At 39.8% G+C, this 22716-nt stretch overlaps 1 protein-coding gene across 1 annotated transcript in view; it reads right to left on the bottom strand.

The window, feature by feature from the left end:
• CAMKMT (calmodulin-lysine N-methyltransferase) overlaps window positions 1–22716 on the bottom strand; it is a 382577-nt gene that overhangs the window by 56342 nt on the left and 303519 nt on the right. Inside the window, exons 4-5 of the mRNA XM_021701200.1 lie at window positions 2886–2946; window positions 836–890 (exon numbers count right to left, since the gene is read on the bottom strand). Coding sequence (XP_021556875.1) covers window positions 836–890; window positions 2886–2946 — 116 coding nt within the window. The remainder of the gene's footprint in view (window positions 1–835; window positions 891–2885; window positions 2947–22716) is intronic.

Consider the following 22716-nt stretch of genomic DNA (forward strand, 5'->3'; position numbering starts at 1 on the left):
CTGTTCGGTAATTGCATTGTGACAGCGGATGATGGTATTCTGAGAGGCTTTCATTTGTGGGCTTCTGTTTATCTAGTAGAGCCATCATACAAGGCTGTCACTCTGCCTTTCAGCTTGCTTCTGTCTGACTGCCTGATGCCCTTCATATAACTTTGCATTGCAGGCAGATGGCTTTGTGAGGGTAATTTTTTTGTGAGCTTTGACATGCTCGCACATTGGGCTGTAACCTCGACACATTGTGTAAGAGCGACAGGTTTGTCAAATGCCAATCAGTGTAACAATATGCTTTTATTTGTAGAGACATAAAAACTTGTCTAATGCACTGTGCTGCTACATAATATCTCCTGAATACATGACTCAGAACCCAGAGAATGGGGAACGACGTTCCTGAATGGCCAATCTAATTCAAAAGAATCTAATTACTGAGCGCTCTGGATCATGTTTGTTGGTGTAATAATGCAGGCAAAACATTAGCAGCTATATCATGGTGCTCCAACTGTGATTCGCCAGGCTATTCCTGTATCTTAGCAAATGGGACTATAATCTGAAAAAAAAAAAAAAAAAGCTTTCGCTATGGCAAAGAAAGACCGCGCGAGGCCTGGAATGTCACAACAAGCGATATTGACTACACGGAGGTAAAATGTTTCTGCTCATCGAGGCAACCATAAAATCAATATGATCCGAAAGTAAGTCAATCTAGAAGGTCTCTCAAGACCCGGCAGCTTGACCGCAGCTGATGCTGTTGACGGTTCTCTGACCCAGCAGTTGGAGGCCCTGGAACATTTTTCCTTTTGTTCCTCCCTCTGAATGGGATTGGAATTGAGAAAAGACCTACCATGAGCCCAGCCAAGCATGTCATGCCACCCCCTAGCTCACACACAGCAAGGTCCCTGAAAGAGAGAAAAGAAATGGTAGAACCCATACAAATTAGATGAAAATGGCCAGAGAGATATATATGTTACAAGAACAAATTGCCATCTGCAGTAAGAATGGCGCTACCAGGAAGTTGTAGAGACGGGACTAGGCTACCTCATGTTGCTTTGCGTTTTAAAAATAATTATGAAATAGAAAAGTCACAAAGCAGGCAAATCAGTGGGGGTTCCCTCATTAGTGTTCACTGCAACATTACCACCGCTGAGCTGAAAAATCTGAGAAGGTTCCCTTTTTTTCCCTTGTCAATGGCGCTGTCTTTTAGAACTAAACTAGCTAGAGTAGCGAAAGATAATTGTTAGGAAAGGGTAACACTGTTAATCCACATTCATTCCTTCAAAAACAGTTAGACAAGTAAATGAAGAACATATATGAGTGTGTATATACCTATATTATAGTCACATACACACAACACACACACACACAAATAAATGCAATCTTGAATTTTGTGGGGGAAAAAAAAAAAATTGAAACCAAACAAACGTTTTGGAAAGCTGAACTGCCCCCATAAAGAACAATTACACAAAGAGCATTTAGCAATTAACACTTAAATCACAATTGACCCCAACACAACACAGTGAATAAACAATGCAGGGACATAATATGGTTAAGCCAGCAAACCGAGGCTAAAGTAATGACTGGGCTCTGACTTCACCGCTCAAAAGTAAAGCGGCTCAGAGTTAAAGCTGACAGCCTAGTGTGGCACTCCGCACTCACCTTCCCCTTTGTGCCTAAATATCAGCCCTCAACGTGTGACATTCTTACCCTGGCCCACTGCTCGATGTCTGGAGCTCCAGTCAAGCTTAAGCACAGCGAGAAGAGCAAATGCCAGGCTCCCAGAGCAGCTCTGCAGCCCAAATTCAATACTGCCCTGTGCTCATTTTATATGCTTAAACCCTTAAGAGTGTTCCTTCTTCCCAGGTTGGGAAGTTTATCACCTCAACAGGAGAAAAGAAAAAGAGAGGAGAGAACTGAAAGGGAAGGAGGGGTGCAAAGAGAGGGAAGAGGCGGAGAAGCCAAGAAAGAACATTCATATTCCGAAATACACTTAATGAGTATTTAGTTGTTCAAAGCAATTATAGACTGGTTGGTAAATATGGACCCACAGAGCTTCAAAAAATACATATTATTGACCCAATCTTGTAAGTACATATTGTTAAAACACACACACCATGATCACTAATGACTTGTCTGGAATCATAATGGGCTATTCAGGAAGCATATGTTGGGTGACTTTTATAAAACGAGAATTAAAAATGAAAAACCTGTATTTTCTGGATCTACCAAACATCTTTAGAATTTTAAATAAAAGGAGGGTTTTTTTTTTTCTTTTTCCTAAATCCCATCCATGGGTTTGATCTATAATTGCACACTGACAGTTGAAAACCTTTATTTCCGTAGCATGAATCTGTAATAGTGATTTATATTTTACAAATACATATTGTTAGGTCTATAAAATACCTTTAAAACCAGGGGTGGGATGGCATCTTTAAATAATAGCTGTGGGGTATTTATTTATCAAATATTCTGTAGTGATTTCCCTAGCAGAAGTTTAAAGAATGTCTTTATTATGGTTTGTTTTTTTCTCTTTTTTTGACCCTCACAATCAGTAAGGATTGATTGGAGCTTCACTTTTGTTTCCCCAAAATCAAAGTGAAATAAAATGCCTTGAGTGGAAATCAAAAGCCTTTGACATATAGCAAAAAGCTTGCTGTGCAGTATTAGTACCCAAAGGCAATTCAGATTTCTTTTCAGAAGCAACATGTTTTCACCATGAACTTTTTTCCTTCTTTTCTTCCTTCTTTCTTTCCTCCCTCTCTCCCTCCCTTCCTTTTCTTTCTTTCTTATATTTTTTTAAACAACTTAATTTGAAGAATGTCATCACAGCAATCTTTAACATGCAGATACAATACCCATAATGGCTAAAAAATATCTTTTTAAGTGCAGCTTTGTACCTGAATACATTACTGTGCTTGAGGCAGTAGTAAGCCAAAACCTCTTCAGATGGCCAGATGCCTGGAAAACACAAGAGGATACACTTTTTGATTATAGGAGTCTGTTCTACAATCATTCTCTGTAGTCATTCTCTTAAGAAATGGCTTTTAAAAATAATGTTCAGTACAAGCTGTTTCAACTTGAATCAAACTTAACATAATTATTACTTGTAATATGTCATATCAAATGAGTCTCTTTTGTTGTTGATGATAGCTCTTTTCCCAGAAAAACAGTAAAATATCCCAAATAAATTTTCCTAAATTTCTATCACAAGACAGCAAAAACAGTAACAACCAAAATTACAAATACTAAAAGTTCAATTTTAATGGTATTTCAGGTAGCTGATCTTGTACACATGAACCGTCTTTTCAGCCAATTCATAAGCATCAGTTGAAGACCTAATGTATACGCAGCCCATGTGAGGCAAAAATAAATGGAAAAACACTTGCAAGGAGCAAAGAAAACCACCGAGGTCATTATACCTTTCTCTTTGATTCCATCCTAATGTTTTCAAATACACACAATTATTTTCTTTTTTCGATCAGAAATATCAAACTGGAGATTAAAATTAAGAAATTTAAATTTCACCAACTTTGGCACATCTTTAAATTTAACCATAATCCTCCCCAGTAAACTCCATGGATGGGCATTTTCTAAAATCATCACTTGTAAATCATTTCTTTTGAAGACTCAGTCTTCATGAATGAATAGGAATGCCTTAAAAAAAAAAAAAAAGACAAACATGCTTGGAAATGATAGTCTCTAGCAGTTATCACAAGGTGGTAGGTTGATTTTTTCTTTACACTTTTTGTATTTTCCAAAGATTTTTACAATGAATATGTATCACTCCTATGATCGGAATAAACCACAGCCTCAGACAAAACTGGGTTTTCGCCAAGGGGTCAGACTCAAAGGTCAAGCAGGGCACTAGCATCCTGCTCCGCCTGAGGTTGAGAAGGCCCCACCGTCCTGGGAAAGAGCAATGAATGTTCACTGCCTTCGCACTAAACTCTCTTCCAATGGGTCTGGATGCGAAGTGGAAACACCTAATGAGACTTAATTTTTTTTTCTCCTAGACGCATCTCCAGCTTCAAAGAGTGAGAAATCCGAACATTTCAGAGAAGAGGATGTCAAAGAAATGGTAAGTAAAATCCTAATGGAATCAGTGGGTAAATAGATGAACAGCAAAGACATTGACCCAGAGAAGCATTTGCGGCAGGAAAGTCTGGACAAGTGTAAACTAGCTCAGCCTCCATGGTATTTCTGGTAGAAATGACAGTTTGGGAGAGAACAAAGTAAACCAGCAAGAAGTATTTGGAGTCATATTTAGTAAGAAAGTCAGAAAGGCAGTGGAGTGTAGCAATTAAGATCACAGGAGCTTTGGAACCAGACTCTTTGGGCTCCAGTCCCAGCTTGTTGGGCTGCAGTCCCTGGCTGAGTGACCTTGGATAGTTTACCTAACCTCTCTGTGCCTCAGGTTCCTCATCTGTAAAATAATGTAATTGTAGTATCAACTTCACAGAATGGTTGTGAGGATTAAATAAGTAAAATACATGAAATCTGTTTAGAACAATAGTTCCTAACTCATAATGAGCTCAAAGAAAAATTAGTTGTTAATGTTATTCTCCTGCAAAAGGGGATAAAAGGGTAGAAGAGAGAATATGCAGACCCCGACAATTATCCCAAAGATGAGAACAGATGGAACACCTTTTTGTCCTACTCCCACCCATGAACTTTACCACAACCCTGAAGTCCTAATACCTGGCATACCTCCATAGCAAAAGAACTCTGTAAAGAATAAAGTATATAATAAAAGTCTCTGAAGGAAGAGCCCAAGACAGTGTTCTACACCAAGTATATAAAATCACCAGAATAATGAATTTCTTTATGCCTTTAGTAGATGGTTTTGAGGTTTAAAAAAATAATGATAGGGGAAGGGTATTTAACTAAAATTCAAGCTTTGATTAAGTACAAAAATGTGACTTCTAAAATGCATAGTCTTTTAAGAGAGTTTTATAATTTTCTCAAAAAATTATAGAGGTTGGGGGCGCCTGGGTGGCTCAGATGGTTGGGCGTCTGCCTTCGGCTCAGGTCATGATCCCAGGGTCCTGGGATCGAGTCCCGCATCGGGCTCCCTGCTCAGTGCAGAGCCTGCTTCTCCCTCTCCCTCTGCCACTCCCTCTGCTTGTGCTCTTCTGTCTATCTCTCTGTCAAATAAATAAATAAAATCTTTTTTTTTTTTTAAAGATTTTATTTATTTGAGAGAGAGAATGAGAGAGAGCGAGTACATGAGAGGGGGGAGGGTCAGAGGGAGAAGCAGACTCCCTGCCGAGCAGGGAGCCCGATGCGGGACTCGATCCAGGGACTCCAGGATCATGACCTGAGCCGAAGGCAGTCGCTCAACCAGCTGAGCCACCCAGGCGCCAAAAAAAAAAAAAATCTTAAAAAAAAAAAAAAAAAAAAAAAAAATTATAGAGGTTGATTTTTAACTAAATTAAATACAAAAATATGTAGAACAAAGTTAATAAAATCACCTTAAATTACACCACTAGTATATAACCCCTAGTAACATTTTGGACATCATTCCAAAAAAAAAGCTCTCTAAGCACAAAGATATTTTATACAAATGGGATCTTATCATGCAGGTATTTGACAATCTGATTTTGTCCCACTCAATATGTGATGAATAACTTCCCATGACAATAAAAATATACTTGCATCATTATATATATGTGTATATATATATATATATATATATATTTTTTTTTTTTTTTTTAAGTAGCCTCCACACCCAGCATGGAGCCCAAGATGGGGCCCGAACTCATGACCATGAGATCAAGACCTGAGCTGAGATCAAGAGTCGGACGCTTAACCAACTAAGCCACCCAGGCGCCCCCTTGCATTATTATTTTTAATGACTGCCTGATTTTATGTCTGCATCATAATTTATTTAACCAGTGTCTTCTTGAGAGACATTCAAGTTATTTTGAGTTTTTGGTACTATGAGATTATAAACAGTGGTGCCATGAAGACACATTTTTCTTTCCCCAAAATATGATTTTTCTCTATAGGTCAAATACTCAGAAATGGGAAATCTGATCAAATGTTAAGTACCTATCACACTGTGATATATCAAACTGTACTCCAAAACATGTGTACCAAACTATACCTCCAAATAAGAGTGTTTATTTCCTCAAAGTCTTGTCAAGATGAGGTTTTGACAACCTATTTTATTTTTGCTAATCTATCATGTTTTTGAAAGTTATCTCAGTGCAAATCAACACCACAATGAGATACCACTTCACACCTCCTAGGATGGCTATAACCAAAAAGTCAGACAATAGCAAATGTTGGCGAGGATGAGGAGAAATTATGTAAAATGGTGCAGCCGCTTTGGGAAACAGTCTAGCAGTTCACCAAAAACTTAAATGTAGAATTAACATATGGCCCAATAATTCCACTCCTAGGAACATACCCAAGAGAAAAGAAAATATGTCCACACAAAAACTTGTACATGAATGTTCATAGCAGCATTATTCATAATAGCCAAAAAGCAGAAACAACCCAAATGTCCATCAACTAATGAGCAGATAAATAAAATGTGGCATGGCCATGCAATGCACTATTATTTGGCAATAAAAAGAAATAAAGTACTGATTCATGCTACAACATAGATGGAGCATGAAAACATTATGCTGAGTGAAAGAAGCCCAACACAAAGAACCACATGTCTCATGTTTCCACTTACATGAAATGCCCAGAATAAACAAATTCATAGAGACAGAATATATAGTGGTGGTTGTCTAGGGCTACGACGGTTGAGAGTAAACGTGGAGTGACATTCCAGAGGTGATGAAATACACTAAAATGGTGGTAATGGTTGCACAACTCTGTGAATATACTAAAAATCACCGGGTGAATCATGCAGTATGTGAATTACATCTTAATAATGCCATTATTTAAAAAAGTTTTCTCATTTCTATTTGTGGAAATATAATGGTCTTTTTAAAAAGGATTTTATTTGTAAAGAACTTACACAGAGTTTACAGAGGCACTGAGTTCTGTGAGAATGATTAAGATAAATGATTATGGTTAAGATTAGTACCCAGCCCCTCTGACCCAGTCTTTCTCCTTTCTCAGAAACTGCTACTTCCAATTCTTTTAGTTGATGCATCTGGTAATTACTTCCATATTTCTACATATGTTTGTATTGTCACTTCTTGATTTTTCAGTTTTAGGCACAATCTATTGACCCCCACTATGGAAGATAAGCTGCTTTCACCTTCATCCATACTCCTCTCCCCATGCCACACACACCATGCTCCTTATCCACCCATCATCACCATCTTCCAATTATAGATATATTATAATTTTGGTAATATATAGTCACTGCCAATTTCATTATGACCAGGAAATAATACCGAGCCATGTAGTAAACTATGATTGCTTTTTATCTCATGTACAATCCGCCCCCCCCATGGAGTTCATAATTGTCTATTTTTTTTCTCATTTGCTAAGGTTTTTTATTCAATCTCAAAATCCAGTTGTCAAATTTCCCCTTTCAGTACATTCATTCACATCAGGTATTCTATCAACCTCATGAGGAATTCTTTCCTGGTGCCTTCTGACCTGCTTTAGCCTGGACTGAATGCCCTCTATGCTTAGTGCACAGCTGATACCCTAGAATCAATCTTCGTATCATTCCAGACTCCCTTTTGCTCTTCTCCTGTATTGCATCTCTTGTTTCTTCTATCCCTTGTCTTCCTTTCTTGGTTTACTTCCTCGTTTTGGTGCAAGACATCCTCCAGTAGCTTCTTGAGAAAAAGTGTGTGGAAGGTAAATAAATGGGAACTTCCATGATTCAGTGGGTAATTTCAATCTGGAAACTCCATGTTCTTCAGATCTTGGACAGTTTCTTGGGAAGTTCCATTGCTTATTTCCTGTCCTCTTTATCTAGAACTCCTGTTATTTGGATGTTGAATCTCCTGAACTCATCCTCTTTCTTACCTTTTCTTTCCTGCTTTCTATCTCTTACTGTTTTCTACTTTCTTGGAAATTTCCTCAACTTTATCTTCCAACCCTTTTGTTGTAATTCTCATTTATGCTATTTTTAAAAAGATTTATTTACTTATTTATTTGAGAGAGAGAGAGAGAGCACAAATGGGTGGGAGAAGGGGCAGAGAGAGAGGGAGAGAGAGAATACACAAGCAGACTCCCCCCTGAGCATGGAACCCAACGTGGGGCTCCATCCCAGGACCCTGAGATCATGACCTGAACCAAAACCAAGAGTCACACACTTAACTGACTGAGCCACCCAGGTGCCCCACATTTATGCTATTCTTGATGGGTGTTCTCTGAATATTTCTTTTTTAGAGCATCTATTCCTGTTTCATGAATCAATCTTTTAAAAATTATTTGAAAATATTAATTACAGTTTCTTTTAAGTTTTCTTATTCTTATATAGTCTATTTTCTTCATGTTGTTTTTTTCTGTTAATTGATTTTGGTACCTTTGGCATCAAAAGCTTTCCTCAGATATCTGGCAATTCTTTGTTGTTTGCTTAAACATAATCATAGAAAGATAAAAAGCTGGTTGGAAGTGAAGAGGGCTGAGTTTGTGGGGATGGAATGGAGTGTGGGTGGCTCTGTGTATGTTCACCCAATCTCTCCAGCCTGCTTTTGGTATTCTCTCTGATTTCAACTGTGCCTGGTATCCCTCAACCTAAAACCCTTTGGTTTAACCCTCTCCAGAGAACAAATCTCTTCCATTGGTAGTACAGAGGTAGAAGTTACTCAGTAGCCTGGAACAGGTATGTAACTGCTTTATAAACAGTTTTCAACCAATCTTCCTTATTTTAGCCCCCTTCAACTCCTACTTGTACAAATGCCCCAATTTCTGAGCCTTTCAAAGTTTCAGAAGTATGAGCTGGTTTGGTTTTCAGCTTTCTCAACTGCTGACTTTCTCATATCTGCTAAGTCAATGATTTCTCATCATTTGCTTTCCAGCTTCCAAAATTATGTTGTTGTATGTCCCCTCATTCTATCATCCTTGTGCGTTTAGGTTTTAAAAACATTTCTTTACAGTGGTTTAGTGAGGTTTCTGGGAGGAAGTGACTTTAATGCATTGTTCAACCTCTAATTTACCTGAAATCCAGAAATGTATGGACTTTTGAATGTAACTGTTTGTGGGCTAATTCTAGAACTCAAGACATATTGTAACTATTCTTATCTCTCATAGAGTATTTTTTTTAGCATAAATACTTTAAGCTCTGAGTGGTGAGGTTTCAGTACACATCCCAGAAGAACAGTGACTAGAAGGACTTCGTGAAACAGAGAGAAACTCATTGGAAAAGTGATGAGAATAAATTTTAGAAGGACATACAAGTCAATGAAACTAACAGGGAAGCTTTTCTTATGCTCAAGATTTTTATACTCCATTAGTAATATCATAGGGCTCTATCAATCAGTTATAGGGATTGCTGCTATATTCTTTTTTTTTTTTTTAAAGATTTTATTCATTTATTTGCGAGAGAGAGAATGAGAGACAGAGAGCACGAGAGGGAGGAGGGTCAGAGGGAGAAGCAGACTCCCCGCTGAGCAGGGAGCCCGATGCGGGACTCGATCCAGGGACTCCAGGATCATGACCTGAGCCGAAGGCAGTCGCTTAACCGACTGAGCCACCCAGGCGCCCCTGCTGCTATATTCTTGACATCACCAATGAGACAGAGAAGAATGCCCAAAGTGGTGTTTAGAATTGCCAAAGTATTGGTCCCCCAAAAAAAGCATCACAAGAAATTTTAATTAATGACTTATTCTAGATAACTTGTTTCCTAAACATGTCATGAATTAGGATACTTCCTTAAAAGTTATTTAGAAGCCTGTAATTCCCTATGCCTTAGTGCTTTCTGTATAAATTGAATTAGTTTAACTCATAGGAGAAAAGTCTTCCTTCATCCATTGGGCCTCCATAAAGCATTAACTAAACAAGAGCTCCGTTTGGAAGAAGAAAAAGAATAGTATATTATACTTGGGTTTCCAGGGTCATTTGATTTCATTCCATTTTCTTTCAAACAAAGGATTGCTTCCCTGCAGATGCCTCTGTCAGAACAGGTCTGCTGGATCTAACAAACTTCAGAAAGCTATACCCAGCCAACACTAAAATAAGAAAAACTAGCTATCTATGTAGCAATAATGAGGGGGAAAGTTGTCAATGTGATCTATTTTATGTATGCAGCCATTTTTTTGTTGTTTGTTAAGTAGCTAGTTTGGAATTATTTTAAATGCCAAGTTTTCAGTTAATCTGGAAACAAACAATACATCCATTATTAACCTGAGGGCTGAACAACCCTAAAATTAGCTATGTAGATTTTATTAGAGACATAAATCTCTAGCTGAGCATGGGTCCTTCCTCCTAGATCACTTGCATTTGAGAGCTTTTTGCTTCCCCAGAGTTCATGTTAGAGGAAAGTCCTGAGACTTTGTCAGATGGCATCAAGACCAGCAGACTGCTGACCCCTGCTTTTCACTCTAACATCTTGTACTTGGCCCATGGGGACAACACACCCAGCTCTTGTAGTAGAGAGATGGCTTTCCTCTGATTAGCTGATATCTACCCATGCAGCAGTTTTCTTTACCCTCCTCAAAAGAAAGGATCATGTCTCTCATGCGGGAGTCAAAAGTAAGGCCTCTCCCAAATCTGAGACTCAAATGGGGAGGCCACCACACCCTTAGCTAAGCTGTTGAGTCTTCTGGAAGAAGAAATTCATTGGCAGTGTCACTAAAAGGAAAAGCAGTTCATGTGGAATGGGTAGGTAAACCTCTTGGACTGTTTTCGTGTTTATACTCTGTCTCCTTTTCCTTAAACATTTCTGCTTTGTTATTAATGTTTCAACCCAGAGTGGAAATCCAAAAGAGGACTACAGAATACTCCATAAAAATTTGGGGGGCACCAGTATGTTTCAGGCCCTGTGGATTAGCAGGGAATGAGACAGCATAGTCACTGGAGCTTCCGTCTAATTAGAGAAGGAGATATTAAATAAACAATTACACAAATGATGTGCCTAATTAATCATAATAAAGGCTATGTAGGAAAAATAGAGGGTACTTCTGAGAACATACTGTAGGGGACTTGACGAGGCTGGAAGGGAGGTTGGGAGGAGTCCATCAGGGAACACTTCCTTGTAGAAATAGCATGTAAGTTGAGACCCAGAGGATGAAGAGCCAAGTAGAGGAGGAAGAAGGGGACAGGTGGAGGGAATGGTCCATCCTAGGGGAGCCCCATGAGAAGAAGCTTTGAAGAGGAGAACAGTTCAATATTCTAGGAATGGAAATAGGGCCAGTGGAGCTGCAGAATACATGAGAAAGGAAGAGAACAGTGCCAGACGTGACTGGAGGGATGGCTAGGGGCCAGATCCCACAGGCTCAAAGCCATGTTAAGATTTTCAAATCGCATCTTAATATAAGTGATACATTTTAAGCAGCAGAGTGTTCTGATCAGACTTACATTTTAGAAGATAAGTCTGACTACCCTAAAGAAAACAGATTGAAGAGGGGCAAGAGGAGGCAAGGAGAAACGAGGTCGGAGGCCACTACAATGACCTAGGTGAGTGCTGATGGTGATCTGGGTGATGGTTTGCAGAGATGAAGAAAAGTGAAAAGGTATGAGCTATACTTAGAAAGTACACTGACAAGACTTACTAGTTAATTAGATGAAGGGGATGGTAAGAGAGAGGAAAGTGTCAAATATGACTTAGGTTTGTGTCATGAATAAGTAGGTGGATGATGTACAGCAAATGCATATAGGGTTTTCCTTCAATTTTATATGAACTGAGGAGTACAAAAACACTAGCTAGTGGTTTGGGGTCTGATTCTGGCTCTGACACTAATAATCTATGTGATATTGGTAAGTAATTTAGCCTTTCTGAGCGTCAGGATCCTCATCTGCAAGATACCAGGCTTGGGCTAGATTATGTCCAAGGGGGTTTCAAGCTATAAACAGTTATAATAAAAAACCAGATCTCATGCTCCGGACTTAGAGTCCAGCTTGAACACTGGCTCTGATGGTTGTGTGACCTTGGGCAAGCTACTTAAAGTTTCTAAGCCTCATTCATTCCTTCATTCAACTTACAATTATTGGCAGCCAGGCCTGTTCTAGGAGCTGGGGATACAGCAGTGATTAAAACAAAGCCCTTGCCCAAATAACTTCAACAGGGGCAATGGACAATAAACAAGGAAATTCCAGATAGTGATTAATGTTGTAAAGAAAATAAAACATTAGGGGGGCCTGGGTGGCGCAGTCATTAAGCCTCCAACTCTTGGTTTCAGCTCAAGTCACAATCTCAAGGTCATGAGATCCAGCCCTGGGTGGGTCTCCGCACTCAGCGTGGAGTCAGCTTGAGATTCTTTCTCCCCTCCCTCTCCCTCCCCTTTTCCTCCTCCCCCTGCACGTGCTCTCTCTCTCTCTCTCTCTCTCTCAAATAAATAAATAAACAAAATCTTTTAAAAAAAAGAAAAGGAAAAAATAATGAAATAGACAATAACTACGGGGCTACCACTTCAGCCGGCACTGCTGTGCAATGCCTCAGTTCTCTGACTCAATTAGGCGCAAGCAGTCCAAGTGCCCACTCCCAGCATGGTTGTGAGGATTAAATGAGATAATGCACGTAAGGCACTTAGAACAGCGCCTGGCAGGTAGCAAAATTTTTATAACGTTAGCTACGGCTGCTGCTGCTATTTGTCACGGTCATTATTTTGACGTGTTTCTATCCAGGAAATTTTACCAAACATTGATTATATTTTTATGATAGTTTCAGAGAGATTATGATTCCTAATCAATAACCTGCAAAATCAAACCAAAACTGACCTTTGGGAAAGCTCGCCCTAGCTGTGGGAACTTTGAAAACGGACTGTAAACAAGAATTCCCTAAAAATGGACAATGCTTGTTCTATACTTGTCCTCCTGCTCTGACCCGTTAACAGACTTGTTCTAGAACAATAAATTATAAAGTGCAGGCCTCCCTGTGTTTGTGGAGCCAGATCACGGAGAACACGGGCACATCTGGCTGAAAGGGTGTCGGCGTCGCCCAGCACAGCCAGCAGGTGGAAGCTTGCCCCCTGACGTGCTAACACTGACCAAATGCTGACTGCTGTCCAGGTACTATGAGGTAGATGAGGAAATCAAGGCACAGAGAGGTTAACAGAACTTCCCCCAAATCGAACAGGTACAACTTGAACCCAGGTAATCTGATTCTAATCCGAACCTATGTCTTATACTGCCATCCCCTAGATCGCAAAAACAAGGGTCCAAATGAATTGCTTTGCAATTTTGTTTCTTCTCCTGTTCCTGGAGAAGCCAACTGAACTAAAAGAAGGACAGACAGTGAGCATGTGGAAGGAAGAGAAGGGGACACAAAAAATTAACCCAACTATTTCGACAGTAAGTTCTTCTAGGACTACAAGATGGGTCCACTTCTGGGTGTGATTTGATTTTTTAAAAATGCATTAAAGTTAAAAACTTAAATTTGACTTCAGACACCTCCTTGAGGGAAGGGAAAGATGAAAGGCGTCCCAGTTCCATCGGGACTCTGTGGTGGGGACAAGGAGATAGTCTTTGGCCTTCCGTCAGATGGCCAGTTTGAGAGCAGATGCTGGGAAAGCAACTAAGGGACCCATGAGAAATGAAGACGGGACAAGGAAGATGCTGCAGCAGCACCAAGAGAAAGGAATACACAGGATGCGCTGCAACCACAACCACGGCCGTCTTGCACACCTCCCACAGCAAAGAACCTGGAAGACAGCTCTGGGGCTTATTAGCTTTAGGAGCTGAGCGAATCACTTAAGCTCGCCTCACATCATCTCCTTCCCCAGAAGTCATAGTACTATCTATCCTGTAAGTACAGATGGGAGGATCAAATGAATTAGGAGACGACCAAATAAGTACTCAGTCAGTATTAGCTGTTCCTACTCTGAGCGGCATCACTTACTGGACACTCACTGCTTGGCAAATGCTGGGCTCTTTGCTTTATACAGATGATCTCATTTAATCCTGAAAACAGCCCTATAAGGGATGTACTATCATTATGGCCAGTGAAGGGGCACAATGAGGTTTACCGAAGCACACAGAGCTGAAGTGGTACAGCCCACGATTTAAGCCCACATGCTCAACCAGCAGGGCCCCTTTCTTTCTTTCTTTCTTTCTTATTTATTTGAGAGAGAGAGAGGGAATGAGCAGGGGGAGGGGCAGAAGGAGAGGGAGCAGCAGTCTCTCTGCTGAGCAGGGAGCCCGATGCAGGGCTCGATCCCAGGACCCTGGGATCATGACCTGAGCCGAAGGCAGACGCTTAACTGACTGAGCCACCCAGGCGCCCCACCAGGGCCCAGTTTTTTAATCACTACCCTATATTGCTCCAACTCCGGTGACTGGTCCTGAAATCCAGAGAACTAGTTTCTAGTTCTCATGGCTGTCAATAACTAATTTTAGGACTTTGGACAAATCATATTTGGGCTCTGGCTTCAAGAATAAAATGGAAGGGTCGAATTGATTTCTGAGGATTCTTCTAACTCTTAAATCCAAAGGCTATAGATCATTGTATCTGTGCATTTCCAAATGCTATAAAGCTATAAAATTGTCAGTGGGCTCTAGCCTGCAACATTTTAAAGAAATTAGATTCCCTTAGGTATTTTATTTGTATTATAATAGCAAATCTAAATAATATAATAATATCAAATCTAAACCCTTACCAGGAAATATTTTAGATAGGATTCAAAATGGTCTCAGAAGTCAAGCCTTCCTAACATGTCTTAATTTTAATTGAATTAGCACTGCCTTTGTTAATTCAATCTCACAGCCTCAGAAAAGAGACTGCTCTACATCTGTGTATTCGAGTGGCGATAGCGTTTTTATTTAGCTAATCCAGCATATTAATAACAGACAACCTCCTCAAGTACAATTTTTCCTGTCCAATACTGAGCATGGTTCTCAGATAAATGCTGCATTTTTTTTTTTGCTCCTATTTCCTCCTTGTCAGGGTAACAAACTTCCTTTTGTTTTTGTTTTTGTTTTTTTAAAGATTTTATTTATTTATTTGGCAGAGAGAGATACAGCGAGAGAGGGAACACAAGCAGGGAGAGTGGGAGAAGGAGAAGCAGGCTCCCCGCCGAGCAGGGAGCCCGATGCGGGGCTCGATCCCAGGACCCTGGGATCATGACCTGAGCCGAAGGCAGACGCCTAACAACTGAGCCACCCAGGCACCCCAAACTTCCTTTTGGGCAGAAGAAATTTTCCTGAAGTCTGAAAGCACAGGTAGAAGAATATCTCCCAGTGCAATCTTTCTAGGCCTAGGCCAGAAAATGCTCTAACCCCATTGATTCTCAGAAAGTGAGAACAGTCATTTCTAGCAAGGGTGGACCCAGAGAGCTCCTAGCAAGAGAAGAAACATGGCCTAGGTCCCCCCAGAAACACAGTACATCTTCCTCAGAGTTAAAAAAGAAGAAGAAGAAAGAAAGAAAGAAAAAGAAAGAAAGAAAGAAAGAGAGAGAAAGAAAAAACGAGGCAGATCTTCACTGCCAGTTTTACTCCAAATAACACTCTCCTTCAAGACCTTGCTGTGCACCCAGTGTCCTCGAGTGGAGTGATCAGGCTATCGTTTTGATGAGGTCACCCTTTTCCCCTTTTAAAATAGGACCGTGTTGTGTCTTGGTCATGTGAAAGCAGCAATGTGTCAAATAAAGTTGGAACAAAGAAGAAAATATCAGACATAATTGTTATTGTTCTTTATCTTAGGCAAGGAGCCACTTCACTCACCCAGACACACGCTTGTTACTTGGCACACCAAACCAAAGTAAGGAGAGTGAGATTCCCCTTTAGGCACCTATGATATGTGAACTTGATTTCTTTTTTTTCCCCAAGATTTTATTTTTAAGTGATCTCTATACCCAACGTGGGGCTTGAACTTACAGCCCCAAGATCAAGAGTCGCATGTTCTACTGACTGAGCCAGCCAGGCGCCCCGTGAACTTGATTTCTAAAGCAGCTTTCTGCCTTGGAGTCCAGCTTTATCTCACGTCTAGGTAAACACGAGGACTGGATTCCAAACAAGCAGAAAGCGTTGTGTTCCATGTGAACTGCAAGCTCTGCACTTAATGAAAGCCTCCCTAGAGAGAAGATGGTATTGGGGAGGTACACGATACAGGTGCCAAAAGCAAAGCACATTTATTCAAAGGCCCTGGTATTAGTCTTGTTAGGCAGACCTTAATTATTTAGCAGCACTGTTTGGAAGGGGTGCGCCCCAGTGTTTCAAAACTGCCTTCCCTCCACATTCCTCCTCTTAGGCCTGTGATGGGATGGGGAAGGAGAAGGCCCGCCTCCCCCTTCTTACAGCAGGAATCGCCATTAGCAAGTTCCAAAAGGCAAAACACCATTAGGCAAATTGACTCAATAAATATGGCAACACCTCAGCGTGCTGAGGTGGTTGAGGTTCGGTCTCAACAAACCCCTCTCTGCCGTTCTATCTCAAAGTAAATGTGTGATATTCAGATGGCTTAAAAAAAAAAAACAAAACGTGAGTTGGCAGAGAATCTCAGCTGTGCAAAATGGCCTGGGTCTGTCCTTCCAGGCTCCCTGCTCATCCTTACTCATTGATACAAAGGAAACATGACGGTCTGCTCTCCAGAAATTTCTGCCGCTGTCCAAACTTGGGCAGCTCACTGCAACTAATGTGGAAATAGAGTGCGAAGCACGTCCCGGCTGTAAACACAGCGGTCTCGCTCTGTCAGGGCCATCTACAAATGGCTCCAACCAACTTGTATGATTGTCTTTAACACCTTTTTGTATTTTTTAAAGAAATGAATTTGATTTCATTTCCCTTCCCCAGTTTTCAAATAGTCATTAAAAATGAAACAACACTGGGAAAGGCTTTTGTGATTATAGCCTTCATTCTCCTGCAACAAACTGGATCTATAAATTTACGTACCATTGTAGATGTAAATTACAAAATTTATATTCAACTATATTAAAACATCTATTCCAAAAATGATTACCAGTTGTGAAAAGCAGACAGGCTTATCACTTGCTGTCAGTTGTTCATGTCTAGTTAAGCAATAATGTGCTAAAACTGCTCTTTTGTTTTGTGTAAGAATTTTGGCAATAGAAGAAATGAACGCTCAGTTAATAAAAACTCAGGCTGCTTTTTGCTTTGATGGAGGAAGCAGCTGCCTGTTTTCATTTGCTGCAGAGCAGCAAAACCCATCAATATAATAAGCAGCTTAGATGCATCCATCCACAGCATCTGTAAGGATATAGGGCTATTCACTCAAAACCAATCCCTGGTTTAATTTTAACAAAGATGTGTCTGACATATTTGAAAATGCATTATAATAGGTGTTGAAACATGAACAATTTCTCTTTCTTTTAAATACTTTTTATGGATTTGAAGGTTAGTATACATAGCTGAATGATAGCAATGATAAAAACCAGCCCAAACTGTGAGGCCATCTTAAAACAAGGGCAGGAAAGAGAGCAAATCAAGAGGCAGTTATTTGGTCCCCTTCGAAATGGAAGTAATTCATTTGAATGTGATTTCGTTCATTTATTCACTCAAACAAATATTTACTGAATCCTTCCTGTGTACTGAATTGGGCGAGATACCGAGGCCACCTTTCCTACTCTCGAGGAGTTCACTCTTCAGAGGAAAAGATGGGTACAAAAACATCAGCGAAACAATGCAGAAGCGCAGTGATACAGAGGCACTTTTCTGTTACCTCTTCATTTTTAAAAAAAATTCAAATGGGCAGAGAACACAGGAAACGAACATAAAAATTAAAAATCAAATACCGTCTCCTCTATTATACAGTCACACACTTCATTAGACATACCTTTAAGAAAATTGAATTATGTTTAAACACATGTCAAACTGTTTACTAGTGTAGCCAAGAAGTATCACACTTTGGAGAAAAGTTTTACAATTTTAAGTTTTGTTTGGACAACCTCTAATACAGTAACCACTAGACACTCTTACATGATCACAAATATACCACACGGCAAGCCTATATAAAACACAAACTTCCAAATAACTTATCATGAGATGTAGTATGCTTTGGCTAGTGAACACGCTAAGAGATTTATTTCATTTCATTTCATTTTATTTTACTTTAGTGCTAGGGGCATTCCAAAAAAGTCAGATAATTCTAAATCCTCCTCTTCTTCTGATTCAATATCAGATAAGTGAACATTTCAGCATGATTGGCTAGGGAACTGTTTGATGGTACACATAAATGTTGGGTTAGCCATCAGCTTCTCAGGATATCAAATTTAAATGAACACTCATTTGCAGAAACACTGAGGAAATGCTCCCATAAATGAGAGCTAGGGGCTTTCTAATTCAAACATGTTCACTGTAAAAACACATACCTGGGTTTTAAAAATAAATGTTTAATTTTGGAATAATTTTAGGTTTACAGAAGAATAAAAAATCTCTGGGACAATACAGAGAGTTCCTGGGTACCCTTTGCCCGGTTTCTCTCATTGTCACCATCTTAATTAACATTTATCAAAACTAAGAAACTGACACTGGTATGTTCACCTTAAACCACATTCATGGGTTCTTTTTAATGGGAAGGTTCCTATTCAAGAGGAGAGCTGATGCAGGTGTCTGTCCAAAAGTCAAAAATTAAACCCAAAGGATAATTCTAGCACCTATCATATCTTTTCCTTCCCTTAATTTTCTTCCTTCTTCTTAAGTTACCCTAGAGAAATTCATATCAGATTTAAGAATTAAAAGAGGACAGAAAATGCATGTAACTCACAGTTAAAAAAAAAAAAATCTGACCCCATCGAGGGAACTGTATAGCCCCTCAAAGCCTTGGTTCCCCATTTCACTATTGAATGGGCAGAATATTATTTCTAAGTCATTATTCACATAGAAATTCTGATTGCCCCTATTCAATTAATACTTTCATATCACAGTGTGACATGGACCTTATAACCAATCTTGTGGCAGCATGAGTTAAGAACCACAAAGAAGTCAGAGGTCATTATTTTTCACCCATTCAGAGTGTTTATAAAGCATTCACCATGCACCCTCTCCTCTTTGTGCCTGCTTTCTTCCCTCCTCTGCTCCACTGCTTAATGGCTGGGCACAATGCTTCTAGAATCCTGCAAAGGTTCATGGGCTACATACTGGTTAATGGTCGTCTCTCCAAGAGCAAGTAGGAAAAGACGCCTTTGGGGAGATACTCTGTAGCTCCAATGGGTGGTTGCCAGAAATTGCGAGAAAATAAATGTCTGTTGTTAAGGCCACCCAGTCTATGGCATTTTGTTGTGGCGGCATACACGAAGACAGTGGTCAGTGCTTGGTGCCTCATGTTCAAGTGAACACTCCCTCTCTAGCCCCAGTGCATTCTAAGCTGAAAGAACTGCCTCCCTAAAATGTACCCAGGACCCACGGAACAGAGGGCTCCACAGCTGGCCCCAGTGGAGCCCCTCACTTTGTCTCGTCCTTTCTTCCCTCCCCTGGTTCCTCCAGCGTCCTTTCTACCCATCTTGTCTCTCCTACTTTTTACTTCAATCTTCACTAAAGTTTTAGCCTCTGTTTTCTATTTAAAAGAATTCATAATAGAAGAGCCAACATCAATCACACTCTGGTGAAGAAATTTTGCTGATACCTCCTTCAAGGTTTTATACAATCACTTTGATCTGCTTCTTTGTTATCTTTGAACATAAGCCCCTTGAGGGCAGGGAGCTCACTGCTTGTCTTACTTCTCTGTGGCGTGTTTACAGGATCCATGTGAAGGCATGTTGAATTCATGTATCAGAGTAGCCGAATGTTCTAAACCTGGAAATCACAACAATAGAAAGTGAATCCCTCTTCTTCGGCAACATCGAATGCTGAGCTTTATATGATGTGTCTCCTCCAGACCTGATTCTAGCTGTAAGTGCAATCACAGGTCAGTTCTTGTGTGGATAAGTTTCTAATTGCACTCAATCCACTTTCACTAGCTTTCTTATCTATATCCACAATCAGCAGAGCTGGCAGGACAATTATCACCAGAAGACAGGATAGATGCTCTAGGGAGTAAGGCTGTCCTGGGCCTTAAAGGTGCATGCTTACAAGGTTCCGGGCCAGCAACAAAGAATCCACATTCAATAGGCCATCTCTCTCTAAATCAATCCCTTTGCTTCATTCAGCAGAGCACGTGTCATGAGTGCTCATATCTGGGGTTTATCTGTGGATATCTACAAACAGGCAGGTCTCTAATCATAGTAGCCTGGAATGAGTCCCAGAATGGGCCCTTTAAGTGACTGGAGATAGAGAAAATGGTTCTCCTTTCTTTTCTTTTCTCTTTTTTTAATTTTAGACTTTTTTTTTTTTGGCTTTGATAAAATTTGTGACCTTAACCCATATAGCAAAGTGTATTCTCTGAGAATCACAACTCTTTGAGAAGGGCCTTCAAAATATACTATTTCAACCGAACTATGGCTCTGAACTTGACACCACAATTATCTTTCTGTTGAGAAAAATACAAAATTCTAGAGCGGTTATACTGTTGCTTTCCCTTTCACACCAGGACACACAAGTGTTTTTAAGTCAAGATCAAAGTGCACAGGCTGAGTTGCTGGGAGTGGAGAAGTCATCACGGTCTCTATGGACTCATGCTGGACTTCTCAGGACAGAAAGCAGATTTCCTTCTCTCTCCAGCAGCAAAGAGTTCATGTTATCGTGAACTCCATCATTCCTCCTCCTTGGCTCCATCCGCAACAAATGATGGAAAAAAGGACTTCAAACCCAGACCATTTTATTTAGGCTGGCATATATTTTTCATTTGTTTATGTTGCTCAATAGCACCAAAGAGATTTTGGCTGAGCAAATACTATAGTAGAGGCCTAAATTCATGCCATAATCGACACGGGAAAACAATAACCTTTGGAAGAATATAAAACAGTCTTGGCATATCATGAGACTAGTTAGTTACTACTTTTCATGGGAGCTTCAGAGAAATCTCGATTTATGAAGTAAGGCCCAGAGAATTAAGGGGCTTGCTTAGCCTTAGCTAGTTAGTGGCCAAGCTTCAGTTAGAACCTCAGTTCCCTAACATCTCACCTTGGTTCTCCTTTCAGAGTAAGAGACTTGAGCAATAGTGTAGGAAAGACATCATCAGTTGAATTTGCATTTTGTGGAAGGATTTTACCTTCCAGGTGGAAATCAGTGTTTGAAGAAATGAATCTTCCTCATTCCAATTTCAACATATTCACAGACTCTTAAGAAGGAAATCTAAGTCTTTTTGGTTTCTATTTCTCAATGAATAGTTTTATAGAAATACTCACTGTCCCTAAACCATGCCCCAACATTACTGGCTAGAGGAAGGGGTTATAGATAGATTCAGCTGCAGGCCCCCTAATATTGGAACCTCTGAATTGAGGCCAGGAAGCAATGAACAATCTTCAGAAATGGTGACCCCTTTCTCCAGAATTACAATGATTATGTGCCTTGTTTTATAAAATTGGGCTTCTGTTTGTTTTCAGGAAATTTATTATCGCCACAGTCATTATTCTCGCTTACTCAAATGTCTCCATGTAATTTGTCTTGCAATTAAGAGTTTGCAGCAGATTCCAGCTATCCTTTTGATTACCAGCATTCCAATCATAATAAAAGAGTAATTTTATTTTATTTTGTTGTGTCTCAGGAGGGGAAATCATGTAATATATACAATTTTCACCCACACCACTGTGTTGAGAAATGTAATTTTCTGCGTATTCTCTTCTAAGAATATTTTCAACGTTTCTGGATTGTCTCTGCACTCAGGAACGGGATTGAAATCTCCACTTTGGTATTTATCTGAGGCTGTGATAGCTCAGTCGTCTGCCGCCAAATGCCAAGATAGGGGGAATCTCATCATCCAGAGACCAGCTGCATGATGGGCAGTTAATAGATATATCAAACCTTAGGATATATGCTAAGCTGAAGAGATGATTGGTTGGTTGATACACTGATTGATTAGCATAGGGAGAATGGGTTTCTTCTTGACAACCTAAGATTATGCTTCAACTAAGCTCAAATTGCTTACACCTCTTCTATTGGGTTTAAAATTACAGTCCTGTCATCTGAAATCTCTCTTCAATGAAATTTTTACCATATATAAAAATTAAAGGGGAAAAGAAAGTAGGAGCACCGGATAAGAGTAAATGGAGTAGATACATTTCATGCTACTGTTGTTGATTCCACTAGGAAAAGTTGATATGTAAATCCCCTCGAAAAAATGTTACACATTTCATAAACGATTACTTGAATATTATACAATAATTCAGGGCGAAAAGTTCAGTATGCTCACTGTTAGTGGATGCTGTATTTTCAAATACATTAAAGTTAGATCTCCTCTGTGTAAATATGTGAATTAAAACAAAGCCCCCCACTGATCAAGTTTACTTTCAAGGGCACACAGACTCTATCCTCAGACCTTTAATATTTTTAACTGTTGGCATGCCTTCCAGGGGGCAGGGGGAGAAAGGGCAGACTCACGGAGCCTGCGGATTAGCTTTGTTTTTGAAGCAGCTTAACACAAGTAGTAACTTCTTTAATGAGCACTAATGATCCTAAAGATAGTCACATGGACATCTTGAAATATTTGAATATTGTGCTCGTTTCCCATGCATGATGCATCAGGTATTGCTTTAAAACGAAACAAAACCACCCAAATGAAGGAAACACAACCTTGTTCTACCAAACTCTAAACTGATGTGTAAGCAGTATTGAATAAAAATCATCAAGATGTTCTACACAAAAGGCCTGCATTTGGAGCAT

This window comes from Neomonachus schauinslandi, chromosome 10, assembly GCF_002201575.2.
Source record: "Neomonachus schauinslandi chromosome 10, ASM220157v2, whole genome shotgun sequence".
Classification (NCBI taxonomy): domain Eukaryota; kingdom Metazoa; phylum Chordata; class Mammalia; order Carnivora; family Phocidae; genus Neomonachus; species Neomonachus schauinslandi.